The sequence below is a fragment of the Oreochromis aureus genome, linkage group 19 (assembly GCF_013358895.1).
Source record: "Oreochromis aureus strain Israel breed Guangdong linkage group 19, ZZ_aureus, whole genome shotgun sequence".
Classification (NCBI taxonomy): Eukaryota; Metazoa; Chordata; class Actinopteri; order Cichliformes; family Cichlidae; genus Oreochromis; species Oreochromis aureus.
The window spans coordinates 9,527,166-9,542,709 of record NC_052960.1 but is presented as its reverse complement, the minus strand read 5'-3'; the positions used below and the strand labels follow the sequence as shown (position 1 = coordinate 9,542,709).

Below are 15,544 nucleotides of genomic sequence, written 5' to 3'. Positions count from 1 at the left end.
TTTTTAAAAATAAACTCATTGTTTAATAATCTTTATATTTACAGTTCAGGTCCAAGGCTTTGCACATTAGGATGTTATAAAAAATAATCTGGCCCTTTCCCTAAGATTACGGAAATACAGCCTCAGACAAACGTCATGTTATTATTTAACAAAAAGTGAGCCAACATGAAGAGGTAGTTTGTGAACTGATCAATTGCAAGTGTGAGCTCCTTTATAAAGGCAGACATTTAGGAAGCTTGCTGGTCTGGAGCGTTCAGGTGTGTTAACACAATACTAAGGAGGAAAGACAGTGGTGCTGATCTGAGACAAGCAACTGTTGCTGCCCTTCAGTTTGTCTGTAAATTACCTCATAAATTTTCCCAATCTGAAATCCATGATGCTACAGTGAAGACACAATGCATTTGCCAATCTTCCCAGCAGTGGAAGTCCCAGCAACGTGACTCCAAGATCATTCTGTAATACACAGAGAAACTGGGGGGAAAAAAGAGCTTCATTTCAGACTCTACAGGCCTCAGTTGGCAGGTTAAATGTAAAGTTCATGACAGTTTAATGAGAGTAAGACAGAATAAGTATACCATATTTTGAAGAGCTACTAGGAGAAAGCCTCTTCTCTCTAAAAACAACATGGCAGCATGGCTTAGGTTTGCAACGTTCAACTTGAACCAACTGCACAGCACTGGAATGCACGGGATCACATATGATTAAAGCCAAACACAGCTTATCAACATAAACGCATATCAACTGTCAGATACGGTGGTGGAGGGGAGAGAATTTGGGCTAGTTTTGCAGCCACAACACGTGAGTACCTTACAGTCATTAAGTTGACCATGGACTGCTCTGTATACCAAAGTATTCTGAAGTCAAATGTGAGGCCATCTGTCTAACAGCTAAAGCTTGGTTGAAAATGGATAATATAAAAGAACAATAATCTCAAGCACAGCAGCAAATCGACAGCAGAAAGACTGAAAAAGAGAGTAAGTGGTGCTGGAGTGGCCTGGATAAAGTCCAGACTTCAACCTGAGTGAAATGTTGTGCCAGCTGTACATAACAAATGACTGAAAAGTTCAATGAATCGAAGCAATGCTGTAAAGAAAAGTGAGCTAAAAATTCATCTACAGTGATGCATTTTGGCTTAAATTTAGTGTAATAATTTATGTTTTGTTACCGGCTTATAAGACCTGGTACACACTGGCTAATTTTTTTTATGTGCTTCTTTTTGTCATGTCTGTACCAGTCAGCTGTGATTGTGTTTTTAAGACGAAAAGCCCAAACACTGGCTCTTTTCTTTATGAGCTCCACACATGTGAGGTTTAAATTAGCAGCTTATACATTCATTTAAGGACCACATTCAGGGGAAGCTAAAATTATTTTCCTAACAGGTGGCAGATGTGCCACATTTCTGTTGCTGCTTCAAAGACTACGCTTCCTGTTTATTTGACTTCAGGACAAGAAAACATGTTTTTTAAGGAAGCAACCAGGGAAAGCAGAATGTGACGGTTTGAACTGAGTCCTGTAAAAAGGCCAGATTATCTTTTGAATGCAGTCCCACACAAACTTTTATCTTATAGTTATATACACATATGTACATTTAAACACTGTCAGTTATGTTTTTAAATGAGCTGCTGATATTTGCCTGAAGTTCTGTGGCTTCCCCCAAGTCTGATTTTATCTGGTGCAAAATACTGTGCCAGATCACTGCAAACAGCTTTTGCATAATGTATGACATTGTTTTTGTACAACGCGCAACTTCAGTTGACACAGAAATGGAAGTTTTTCCATCTGTTTGCTCATAGATGTGCAGAGCGGGGGGGTGGGTGCAAAGCTGCAGGTGCACAGAGCGAGCCGGAGGTTGTGGTAAAGTGAAGGTTGCACCTCCGCCGTTTCTCAGCACGGAGAGCGAGCTGCAGGCTGCTCTGTGACCACATCCTCTCCTCTGCTGTTGCACTCTCCTCTGCAGGGTTTCATGCCCTGGTTTATCTTTCTCACCCACAGCAGCTTTGACCTTCTTCAGCACACAGATGAAATGCTGATTTCCTGTTATGGGTTAGACTTGTGTTCTTATTTTGCTACAGAGAGTGTTTGAACTAAAGAAAGATATTCTTTGTTTAAGAAAGGAATGCATGTTGTCACACACTGTTTGTGTTTGTGGAAAAGGTGACTCAAAAAGTGAATTGATTTCCAAGAAAAGTAAAGAAAATTACTGGATAAAATTTAAATTTACTAGTAAATTTTACCAGACACTTTTTAGTCATCGGTTTTCTGAATGGAAAATCCTGTTATGAGTAAAATTAACCATCTTAAGAAGTTCTCCTGAGGTGAGATGTTTCAAGATTATGGGGGAGAAAATAGAAGACTTCTCAGAAAACAGGCTAGTTGATGAAAAATACATTTTACAGTATCTCTGGAAAATCTTAAGATGTAAAACCAGAGAAAGGAGATGATATTCTTCACAAGTTTGAGCAAATGACACATTATTATTCACCTGTCTCATCCTATCTTTTTCAAATTAAGTAATAGTGTTTGATATTATGATATGAAGACTGATTCACAGCTTTAAAAAGTATTTTCAGGGCAAACTACACAAGAACAAGACAGCTTTAAAATACTCAAACATATTTTTATTGAGAAGAAAATCAAGTTACACACAGAAAATCACTTTGTATCTAAAGAAATTGACATCAGTCTATTTGAAAGGCAGTTATTAATTATATAAAGACAAATAAGCAAATAAAAATCCACAGCAGAACTTGAACAGGCGATTAACATTGTGCACTTTAACAATAGACTATGTTTGTGAACGATATTTACAGAGAGCAAGGTAACTCATGTCCCAGAGTTATTTTTTGAGGCTTCAGCTCAGCTCTCAGTACTTCTGCTTTCCACCAAAACGCTGCAAAACATACAAAGAACACAGAAAGTAATAAGTCATTTGTGTTACTGTTATTATTATAAATGGAGACGGTTTTTGTTTAAAGAACAGTTCATCAGAAGTGGTAAGATTTGGACAAACCTGAAGCTTCCACACCAAAAATCCAACAAAAGCTCCATAGGCACAGCTCTTGACAGTAAGCACGCTGTAGACGACCTTGAAATTTTGTGTAGTTGTCAAATACTTCTCTGTAAAGGTGTAAAGAAGAAATATTCAGTGAAACAACACAGCTTCTATATTTTCTAAGTGATGATAATCGTGCTAGAACTGATTCACTGAAGGAATGATCTCCAATATTTACCTCTTGACATAGACTTTGTATCAGCTGTTTGAAAAAACAAAAAGAAATTATTAGTCAACAGACAGAAATATGAACAGATAAGCATATCTTAATAAGAGGAGAAAGATTAAGTTCCAGAAAAAAGTTACCCTGAACTCCTCTAATAGGTTTTGAAGGAAATGGAGTTTCTGTGCCATTGGCAGTGATGAATCCGACAATGCATTTAAAGGTATTTTTAGGATTTTCCCATTGTTTGGCATAGACTCTCAGCCTGCTGGTGATTTTGTACACAACCTCGTTTTTCTCATTTATTTCTTCACGCGCAGCTTCATCTGTCGCCACACCATTAGTGACATTTTTCTCGTTCATATGCCAATACACTTTGACATGGTCAGGGTAGAAACCAGAGGCCACACAGACGAGGGTCTTCTTCCTTTTTTTGTCTTTGCTGTTTCTGCACTCATGTTCTGAAGGTCCCAGTATTTTTACTTCTTTTGGTGCAGTGACATCACGCCCTGATGCTGCAAGGACAAAGGACAAAGAAGAATCACATTAACACACATGACTAAAACTGCCTTTAGATCTACAACAAATGTAAGACACCCAAGTCTCGTGCACATGCCAGGCAAACATAAACATTAACGCACAAAAACATGCAAGAGAACTTTTTTTCCACACATATTAACACAAAGGATGAACTTAGATTACAAAACTCACATTTTCTTTATTACAAAATTATTGTGGTGATCTTACCCAGAACTGTTAGCTTGGTTCCCTCTCCAAAATAAGGAGGATAAGTGCCAGAGCACAATGCAAAGTCACAGCCACAAAAACTCACAAGACTTAGAACACTTGGATTCACCTCGGGCTTATTTTTTCTACAGCATTTGTCAGTTCATACACAAAACAATTATTTTGCTATGTGCAATTTAAATCACTTTTTGATAAAACAAACTGCACTTTTCTGCCAGCTGTTCCATAACACACATATTCTTCCAGACTTGAGGCCATTTTTTCAAATATCACAGTTTTTCTGACAGATTCTGAGACATTTACTCATTAAAATGCAATTTAAAGGTTTACAGCAGCAGATGACGACATCTTTACATCTCTAAAAACAAGTATTTATGCACGCTATTTTGTCACTTTCTTACCCAGTACTGTGAGTTTGGTGCCACTGCCAAAGTAAGCAGGGTCGTAGTTGTTCACACTGATAAACTGCTGTAGAAAAAACTGCTCTAGAAAGCTGCTGTCTGTCTTTGTTCTCTTTTTCAGTGTTAAACAACCTTTACACCCAAACATATAGAAAAGACCTGAGGAAAATCATCTGCTTGTAGCATTATTAAGCAGATTTTGACAATGTAAGAGAATTAATTTTTGAAATGCACAAATCTAAAATGATAGATGTTAAAACCAACTAATTTGCAGAACGATCACAATGAATATTTCATCAGAAATTATTACTTTAATGTTAATCCATCTTTGCACTCTTACCTAAAACCGTGAGTTTAGTTCCAGCTCCAAAATAAGCTTCTGACTGGAAACTCACAGTATTTCACAGAGCTGATAAGAACTGAGTGTGAGAACAATATTCTGGGCGCAGAGCCAAACGTTTTATAGGCACAGTACTTTTACTGGAGAACACAGATAACACTTTTTCTACTGGCACAAGAAAACTTCAACATAAATTACTTTTAAACTTTAACATTTACCCACTTTTTTCACTACCATAACATAAATATAAATAAAGAAATTAAACATATACTAAATGTTGTCAATGATATTAACATGTAACAGCATGAGATAAAGCCCAGCTGATTTTTGTTGGACGTTTTCTTACCTAAAACAGTGAGTTTAGTTCCAGCTCCAAAGTAAGCCTCGTTGTAGGAGCACAGAGACTTTGTACTGTGACAAAAACCCTTCCTAGTGCCTCTCTTTAACTGTGCCACATGGAAATTATTCCAACTGTCACTTTTTTACATGTAAAGACTTTGACTTTAGCTACCTGAGTTTTTGGTGTGATTTTAAAGTTTTAGAGGCAGCTTAACAAAATCAGTCCTCAACATTATTTAGTGAACTTTAAAATGTTTTCTTACCTAAAACAGTTAATTTTGTTCCTCCACCAAAGTAAGCCTCTGAAGCACCAGAGTCACAGTGCACCTGATCAGTGCTCAAAACAGCTCAACACATGCTGCTTCTGCTTTGTTTCTTAATTCTTTGCTTGCTTTTAATAAACTAAATGTTACTTTTCTTTAAATTAAAAATACCACATATGCTGCACTGCTCTTTTAAGTTTTTACAAATTTAATATAAAACAAAATGTTTGTTTTTTCACGCAACACTTATTCTTTAATTGGTTTTATTTCGTAACATTTATGAGAATAAATTTTGATTCATCACTTACCAAGAACAGTTAGTTTTGTTCCCTGGCCGAAATAAGCTTCGTTCTGACACAGCATTTAAACCTCAGAGCAAAAAGCCCTGAGCTGACATTACAGAGACCTCAAATACAGTTTGTTTAATAATGACTCCAGTTGGGAAATTTTAACATCTATTTGGATCAATGTCACCAAGACTTTACTGCAGACATACATATACTCATGTAAAGTTTTTGTTTCTTACCTAAAACAGTTAATTTTGTTCCTCCACCAAAGTAAGCCACTGAAGCACCACCAGAGTCACAGTGAAGTTAATTAGTGCTCAAAACAGCCCAACATGCTGTTTCTACTTTGCATCTTCATTTTTTGGTCTCTTCATAAAAAAAATGAAGTTTTCTTTTACTTTTCTTTAAATTAAAAACTCTAAATGTGCTGCACTCGTGTTTTGTTGTTGTTGTTTTTACCAGTTTAAATTCCAAACACCTCACTGAAACACTTTTGTCAGCTTTAACTAGTTTAACTATGTTTATGAAAAGAAATTTAGATTTTTCACTTACCAAGAACAGTCAGTTTTGTTCCCTGGCCGAAATAAGCTTCATAATTGGCACAGTGTTTAAGCTTCTGAACAAAAAGCACTGAGCTCAGACTATAACGAGTCCAAGTACAGTAAGTTTGTTACCAAGCTGCTCATGTAAGTAAGTTTTTTATATTAGTTATTCCTCTGGCCCAAATCTTATTACAAACTTTATGTATAATTTTTCTTTCTTACCTAAAACGGTTAATTTTGTTCCTCCACCGAAGAAAGCTTCATAACCACCAGAGGCACAGTGAACTTAATCTGTGCTCAAAACATGTCACGATGCTTCTTTCACTTTGCTTCTTTAAGCATTTAAGCTACTATTAAGAAAACAAATCTGAAGCAACAGCTGCCCTTTAACATGTTCTACTTATTTCTGTTGAATTCATGTGAGAGAAAAGTTTTACTTACCAAGAACAGTCAGTTTTGTTCCCTGACCGAAATAAGCTTCTCTATTGACACAGCGCTCAGGCTTAATGTCAAAAAGCACTCTAAACATCTGAGCTCCTTACATTTCTTTTTGCAGCTTCACCTTTGAACATCTTCATACATTTATTTGATTATTTTCATGCTTTACTTACCTAATACAGTCAGTTTGGTTCCTTTTCCAAAGTAAGCTTCGCTGTTTGTCACAGTGCAAAATACTCAGCATGAAACTCTCTTTCTACCACACTTCTCTTTGGGAATAATCTTTGCTCATACTTCTGCCAACACTTCTACTAATCCTTTAAACAAATCGATTTTCATCCAACACAGTAGAAAAAGTGAAATATTTACCTAAAACTGTCAGTTTGGTTCCTTTTCCAAAGTAAGCAGGATTGCCCATGGTCACAGTGCAAAATACTCAGCATGAAACTCTTTTTCTACCGTACTTCTCTTTGGGAATAATCTTTTAATCATACCTCTGCCAACACTTCTACTAATCCTCTAAACAAACCAATATTCATCCAACACAGTAGTAAAAGTGAAATATTTACCTAAAACTGTCAGTTTGGTTCCTTGGCCAAAGTAAGCAGGAGTGCCAGTGTTCACAGTGCAAAATACTCAGCATGAAACCCTTTTTGTTCCAGAATAACTTTTGACAAACGTCTTTGATAATCCCTCTGACAACACTAAGGCTCTAATCAAAAATCCATTTATCAAAACACAGAAATAAAATGAAATATTTACCTAAAACTGTCAGTTTGGTTCCTTGGCCAAAGTAAGCTTCGTTAGCATTGTCACAGTGCAAAAATACTCAGCATGAAACTCTTTTTACGCCTGAGGGTTGTCTTTACTTATAATCCTGTCAATACTAAGCTTCTGATGAAAGGTACATTTTTCAGAACAGAGTAGTGAAGTGAAATATTTACCTAATACAGTCAGTTTTGTTCCTTTTCCAAAGTAAGCTTCGCTGCCCTGACACAGTGCAAAAACACTCAGCATGAAACTGTTTTTGCACCAGAATTAACTCTGAGGATTGTCTTTACTAATAATCCTGTGAGTATTAAGCCTCTGAAGAAAGGTACATTCATCAGAACACAGAAATAAAGTGGAATATTTACCTAAAACTGTCAGTTTGGTTCCTTGGCCAAAGTAAGCAGGTTGGTTGTTGGTCACAGTGCAAAATACTCAGCATGAAACTCTTTTTCTATTATACAATAGTCTTTACTAATACTCCTGTCAATGCAAAGGCTCTAAACAAAGTTACAGTTCACAAAATGACGCAGTAAAGTGAAATATTTACCTAAAACTGTCAGTTTGGTTCCTTGGCCAAAGTAAGCAGGATCAGTGTAGGTCACAGTGCAAAATACTCAGCATGAAACTCTTATTTTATCAGAATCATCTTTGAGGATAGTCTTTTGGGATACTTCTGTTTATACTATGGTTATAGTTAAAGTCATATTTATCAAAAACTGTAGTAAAATGAAATATTTACCTAAAACTGTCAGTTTGGTTCCTTTGCCAAAGTAAGCAGGTTGGCCGGTGGTCACAGTGCAAAATACTCAGCATGAAACTCTTTTTGTATCAGAATAATCTTTGACAATAGTCTTTACTAATACTCCTGTCAATGCTAAGGCTCTAAACAAAGTTACAGTTCACAAAACGACGCAGTAAAGTGGAATATTTACCTAAAACTGTGAGTTTGGTTCCTTTGCCAAAGTAAGCAGGGTAGTTGTTGGTCACAGTGCAAAATACTCAGCATGAAACTCTTTTTGTATCAGAACAATCTTTGACAATAGTCTTTACTAATACTCCTGTCAATGCTAAGGCTCTAAACAAAGTTACAGTTCACAAAACGACGCAGTAAAGTGGAATATTTACCTAAAACTGTGAGTTTGGTTCCTTGGCCAAAGTAAGCAGGTTGTGTGTTGGTCACAGTGCAAAATACTCAGCACGAAACTCTTTTTACACCAGAATAACCTTTAGTTAGTATAATTGAACACTTATCTTAACACTAAGTCTATAGCCAAAGTCGTATTTGTCAAAAAATGGAAGTAAAGTGGAATATTTACCTAAAACTGTCAGCTTGGTTCCTTGGCCAAAGTAAGCAGGATTATTGTAGGTCACAGTGCTCCGTTTTTAGCTCAATATTTTAGATTTTTATGAAAACATAATTTTCCTTCACTGTCAAACCAGCATTTACACCAATTTATGCGTAATAGGACCAATCAAAGCTTTGAGATATCCAACTTACCTAAAACAGTGAGTTTTGTTCCTTTTCCAAAGTAAGCTTCAGTTCCAGAGTCACGCTGTAGGCCTCCTCTGCCAAAAACTCTCAAAACTTTCCAGAAACATCCAGTTTACACATATTCTAATAATCCAGATGATTCTTAAACACTTTAAACATGGAGGGTGAGCTTCACAATGACCAAATTTGTTTTGTGTTTGTTGAGATAACAATACAAACATCCAACGGCTTCAAATATGAATTGCAAGTCTTTAAAAACTTATTTCCCATTAAAATTACTTCTTAGGAAAAGGTTTTCACTACCAAAGTGTTCCTCCATCCCAGACACCTTCAGATTAGTGATTTTTCCGCTCTGCCAGCGTTTTAAGTTGCATGTAGCAGTCTTCACAATGCATTTTAATGGGAGGAGGTTTTTGTACGACGGCTCTATGGGATTGTATCACCGTGGCCCCCTGTCCCCACGGTGAAAAAGCATCACACAAAAACCTTGCGTCTTTTTCGTTCTCTCCTTTCTCCTTCCCCCACCCCGCTTCTCCCTATCTCAGCCTCCATCTCTGTCTGCCTGTGAGCGCAGCTGTGCAGGTCGGGCTGACTGACGGCTGAACGCGCTCCAACCTGACTGCTGCTATTTCTGTGACAGCTAAGAAAAGAAGCAGGAAGGGAGGGCAGAACAAAACAAAGAGACTTTTTTATTTGTGTTTGTAGTCGCTCAGAGGAAATGACATTTCTGGTGGTCACAGCTCTTTATCCAATCAGTTATCGGCAAGCAAGATGAGAAATACTATAAATGGATGCTCACGCTTTTCGGTAACTGTAACCTTCAGATAGACCCCGCATAGAATGCTATAAAAGCATGGCATGCAAAACAACCAAGCACTAGGTACTTGACACCAGTAATACCAGTAAAGTAAAATCTGATTGTTTATGGATGAACTTCTGCTGTCTAGTCCAGTTCATAAGAGTAAATTTATCACATAAATGATATAGTTTGTATAACTGAAAGGACATTTTGACAAATTATAACATAATATTGGATTGTGTGGATATAGAATCATAGAAATAAAAGAGCAAAAGTTATTATTCTGAAGTGAATTGTAAGATAATAGTCATAGTCAAGAACACAACGAGCCATTTCATAATAATATAAAATTGTATGTAGGTACTGATGTAAAAAATATTTATTTGATATATTTTACACAACATAAGTTTGAGCTAACTAAAGTAATCACATACTGAGTACCGTTGTTATGTACAAATTCCTTAAAACTGTATTTATGTCTAAATATATATTTATTTAGTTACATTTGCTCCACTGCAAATTAGCCTGGGCTATACTTACCTTATAATACCTTACATTTCAATTATTCTTATTCATATTTTTAATTTATTACTAAGTTTTATAATGTATTTTGGAACATTTCAGAACTTACTTAATTATATATTCAAACATCCCATCAGTTACATGTGTAAAGGCTGATGTATGTTTACATGTTTGACATTTAAGGATGAGTAAATAATTTGCAGCACAAGAATTGTTCTCATATTTAAACCTAAAATTTCATTGAGAACAGACTTAATAGTGCAAACTATAAGCATTTTTATGAGAGCATGTGTACAGTAGCTATAACATTAAGTATAAATTGCACTTTATTTGGAATAATTGTTATCCCGTATAAACCCAGTAGAGGTCAGTGTGTGATAATCTTCTGAACTTGATCATATCAAACCTAACACACCAAAATAAATAAATGAATGAAGTAGAAACTAAAGCACATGGATGTTGATAACAAACAGTTTGTGAGGATAATACTGTAGTAATAATGTAGTAAAATATCTTTACAGTACCGACACCTGCTCACTTATCTGAACAGATCAGCGTTGTGGTGATGCAGGGACATGACTGAACTGTGAAACAGCAGTTCTTGTACTTTTTGTATTGATAAATGTTCTTTAATTGTTTTTTATAAGAATTATTGTATCTGTTTGTGTCACATTGGCATTTCCTTTAAATTCATTTTAAGGGACCATCAGAGTTAAACGCATAATCATTCCTATTTATCCATCTTCCCCAACTCTTCCTGTTTTTTTCATTGAGGTTGTTGTTTAGCTGCTCAGGCTTCCTGAACCACTGTGCTATACTAGAAGCACAGTAATACAGAGCCATGTCTCCAGCCACAACGAGGTGTATCTTCAGGGTGGATTCAAGCACGGAAGGCCGAGACATGGTGTACTTTGATTTTTCAAAAGGAGCTTCAATGTTCGAGTTATCTTTACTAAGGGAATATGCCACTAACTCCAGTTTTTCATCACTGCTTTGTCTGTACCAGTACATGTAGTAATAGTCACTGTCATCTTGTTTACAATCCAGGGTCACGTTTTTGGTTCCTTCATAGCTGAAAATAATTTGAGGCTGATAAATTTTAACACCGCGGGAGAAATCTGGAAAACAAAGACACAAAGGCAAATCAGCAAATTAAGTGAAAAAATATGATGAAGAATTACCAGAGATATTACAGTTACCTAATATGAGTATAAATATTCTTACCAGTGAATATAAAAAGCACAAACAGGAGGAAATTCATTTTTACAGTGATTATATTATTTCAAATAAAATATATCTTTCTGTGTTTGTATTTCTAACAGGCTGAGCAGGCACAGCACTGATGCAACTTATTGAACTGCTGCAGTTAAAGCTTCTGAAACAAGATGTCATCAACCCACAGTTTTTCATACAGGGGGTTCCTTTTTAGAGCAATCATATCCCAGTGGCCACCAAGCCAACTGCAGCTTAATTTAGTTTTTTCAGAGTAATGAGACAGTGCTGCTTGCAGGACTCAAGGGGGCAGTTTTTTATCACTAACCACTGTATCTGCTAGTTACACAGATTGCACTTATGTTAATTCTCTTCCCTTTTTTTGTATTCTGTATTAGATTAATTGTGGAGTGCAGATGGTGATGCAAAGCTGGGATTTACAAAAAAGCTATTACCTCCAATAACGACTGCATGGTCTAATTGCTTTTGGTGCAAACACACCGAAGTTCTTGTTCAGGGATGTCAAACATGAGGCCCAGATGCCAAAATTGTCGAGGTGAAGACTCTGTTATAATCTATTGGATGGCTTTGAAAAATGTGAAGCAATGCTGACAGATTTCTGTCATTACATTTCATTGATCTGATATCAAAAATAATGTAAATTGTAAATGTTCTAGAATTTCCACATGATTCTACATATGTTTGAAGAGCTGAAATCTGTTCTATCTTATACTTATGTTTCCACCAGGACAAAGGTGCTCTGACATTTACAACCAAACAAGCCACAGCTCCTTCCTGCTTAATGCCATCTGTGAAAGACACGCTGGTTATGTGTATGAGTGTCTGGTCTGTGTGTATCACTGTGACTGGCAGCACAGTAGTAGGTGCTGCTGTCATTGATATGCAGCTCAATTATTTGTAGAGAGAAGAGCTTATTGGATGCATTGATAAATGACTCAAAGCGTCCCACAGGTTTCTCATATTCTTTTATAAGGAACTCGATTGGAGCTCCATGGTGGTTCTGTCTGTACCAGAACATGGTGTAGCCACTCATGCTGAACCCTGAACCCATTTTGCACTCCAGCATCACTGTTCTCCCTGGGTCAGACATTTGATCTTTAGACTGAAGAACAATAACAGTCAGACCTAGAAGCCATGGGAGAGAACACAGAGAAAAAAAGTAAATTTACTCAGATTTGTCACTTATTAGGCAGTAAATAAAGTGTGAGTAAATACACCGCTACCACACCCACCAGAGTGAATAAAAAATGAGAGGTAAATAACTGCGACAACCATGTTAGTATTGAGCTGTCTCCAGTGAAATGATGCAGCTGTTGCAAACATCACTGTATTCAGTACAAAAGCATCATGAGGTCACACGACCACGTGATTTGGGGGACGTATCATCTACAATTTTGTTCAATGCGACCACTTTGAAAACAGATGTTGACATATATTTAGTGACATTTAATTGATTGTGTAGGTGTACATATTTAATCATAACAAACCAAAGGTAATGGAAACAATCATTTAAAAAAAACAAAGTAATGTAATGTTCAATATTACTGCTTTATATATTAAGAATCTTGTCTTATTACCTCATGAAATTTCTGCTTAAAAAGTCTCTGTTATGTCACCCTAACGATATTTTGGTATAGGACTCCTTCCAGAGTTGAAAAACTGCTTTGCAAACACTTTTTGTCTAAATAATCAGAGTAATAAATCAATCTTTAAAAACAGCTCATTGCATCAAAATCAATGTGCATTAAGTCTGTCGAGTCTAACTAGCCAGAAGTTATAAGATCACATGAACTTTAATATATTTTACTATTTATTAAGATTACAGCAGACATACAAAAAACACAACATTGGAACAGAAACATCTAAATTAGCATTGTTGTACTGTGAAGCACATAGTTTATAGAGAAAAAAAGTTTTTCACACAAAAAGACTAAAGCTGAAATTAACTTAAATGTGGTTAAACAGGGAAATTTGTTACATATATATAGTTACAGTGCACTTCATAAAGAATACATAGATTTGTTATACCCCAATTTTGCCCTGATTAAAAGATGAACCGTCTCAACTTCCAAAAAGAAAAAACAGTGTGTCGTTGTCATTAGTTTTCCATCAGAGGTTTTTAGTATAGCGGGGATATGAAACACGTCACTGTGTGCTGGCAGCACAGAAATACACAGCTGAGTCTGACAGATTAAGGTTTTTGATGATCAGAGAGCCTTTCACTGTGTCGTCTCTTTTTATCTGAAACCGGTCTGTGAACTGGCTCTCATAGTTTGGTTTACTCTGGGGCACTGTGTACCCAATGAGGCTCATCGCCTGATCACTCTGCTTGTGCTGGTACCACAGCATTACTTGTAAGCTGTTGTCATCATGACTGCAGTTAATCCTGAGCTCCTCAGTCCCTGTGTTCACAACTTGAGCAGATGACTGTTCAAAGGTAACACTCTCCACTTTTCCTGTGAGAGAAACAAAGGTGACGTGAGGTGAATTTGAGCATTGCAATTCAACAAAAAAAGACAAAACAATTAAGCTTACTTGTAAGGACCATGAGTACAAATCCAAATGTGTACAGAGCTGGAGGCATTCTAGAGAGTAAACCTAAATGTAGATATGTGAAATCACACAATAAACTGCTTTCACAGCAAAATTACAAAACTAACATCTCTGCGGTGAAACATTTACATGTCGCTCGTGTCTAACAAACGTATACATGTTGAGTTATAGCCTCTCTCTTCTTTACACCACACCCCTTCATTCCTGCCTCCTTAAAACTGCTCACGTGTCCCTTGATGCACATGTTCCTTCATGGCCATTGAAAATTATTTACTGATTTTGAAAATAATTTAAAGAATATGAGAAATATCATCCAAAAGGTGCAAATCCAGCTTGTAGTAGCAAATAATTGAATGGCATAATTTTATTTTATTTCATGAAAACAATACTGAACGTAGTAAAATATCTTTACTGTACCAACACCTGCTCACTTATCTAAACAGATCAGCTTTGTGGTGATGCAGAGACATGACTGAACTTTGCAGAGGCAGTTCTTGTACTTTATATGTATCAGTAAATGTTTTTTTAATTATTATTTATAAGATTTCTTTTGTCCTATAATGTCACATTGGTATATCTCTGAAATTTATCTTAAGATGCTATCAGAGTTACAGATATAAGCCTTTCCATTTATCCATCCTCCCCATCATGTAGTGATTCTTTTCCCACTGAGGTTGTTGTTTAGCTGCTGAGGCTTCCTGAACCACTGTGTTCTACTAGAAGCACAGTAATACAGAGCCGTGTCTTCAGGCTCAACAATGTGTATCTGCAGAGTGGAGTTAAGCACGGAACGCCGAGACATGGTGTACTTCATTTTTTCAAAAGGAGCTTCAATGAACGAGTTATCTTGACCAGTAGAATATGTCAATAACTCCAGTTTCCCACTGCTGCTTTGTTTGTACCAGTACATGTAGTAATGTTGTCTGTCATCTTGTTCACATTTCAGAGTCGCAAATGCAAATCCTTTATGGCTTGAAATAAATTGAGGCTGGTCAATTTTAACACCGTGGGAGAAATCTGTAAAACAAGAAAACAGAGAAAACAAAGGCGAAACAGCAAATTCAGTGAAAAATATAATGAAGAATTACCAGAGATATTACAGTTAAATAATATAAGTATAAATGTTCTTACCAGTGAATATAAAAAGCGCAAACAAGAGGAGATTCATGTTTATAACAAAACATAAAAATGATTTAATTTTCTGCATTTATATTTACAACAGGCACAGCACTGATGCAACTTATTGAACTGCTGCAGTCAAAGCTTCTGAAACACGATGTCATCAACCCACAGTTTTCCACAGCTTCCTTTTTACAGCAACACTCTCCCAGTGGCCACCAAGCCAACTGCAGCTTAATTTCCTCTCTCCAGTGTACTGTGACAGTGCTGCTTGCAGGACTCAAGGGGGCAGTTTATATCACTTTACTGGTAAATGAACTAATGTTGATTTCTGCTAGCCACCCTTCCTTTTTTAGTCCTGTTTTTTGATACTTTTATTCATGATCAGTCAGTTTATTGCATGCTCTTTTCATAATTTTATACCCAGTAAAAGCTTCAAACTCACCGTTTTTGTCCCGCATTGAATTAATTGTGCAGAGTGAG

The 15,544-nt window shown here is 36.4% G+C and overlaps 1 gene segment (V, D, J or C); it reads right to left on the bottom strand.

Annotated features, from left to right (window-relative positions):
* Positions 1–2,596: 2,596 nt before the first annotated feature.
* The window catches only part of LOC116318171, a 47,251-nt gene continuing 34,303 nt past the window's right edge, over positions 2,597–15,544 (bottom strand). Inside the window, 5 exon segments of the C gene segment in view lie at positions 2,597–2,890; positions 3,011–3,117; positions 3,231–3,254; positions 3,359–3,730; positions 8,469–8,534. Of these exon segments, the coding sequence occupies positions 2,864–2,890; positions 3,011–3,117; positions 3,231–3,254; positions 3,359–3,730; positions 8,469–8,534 (596 nt within the window).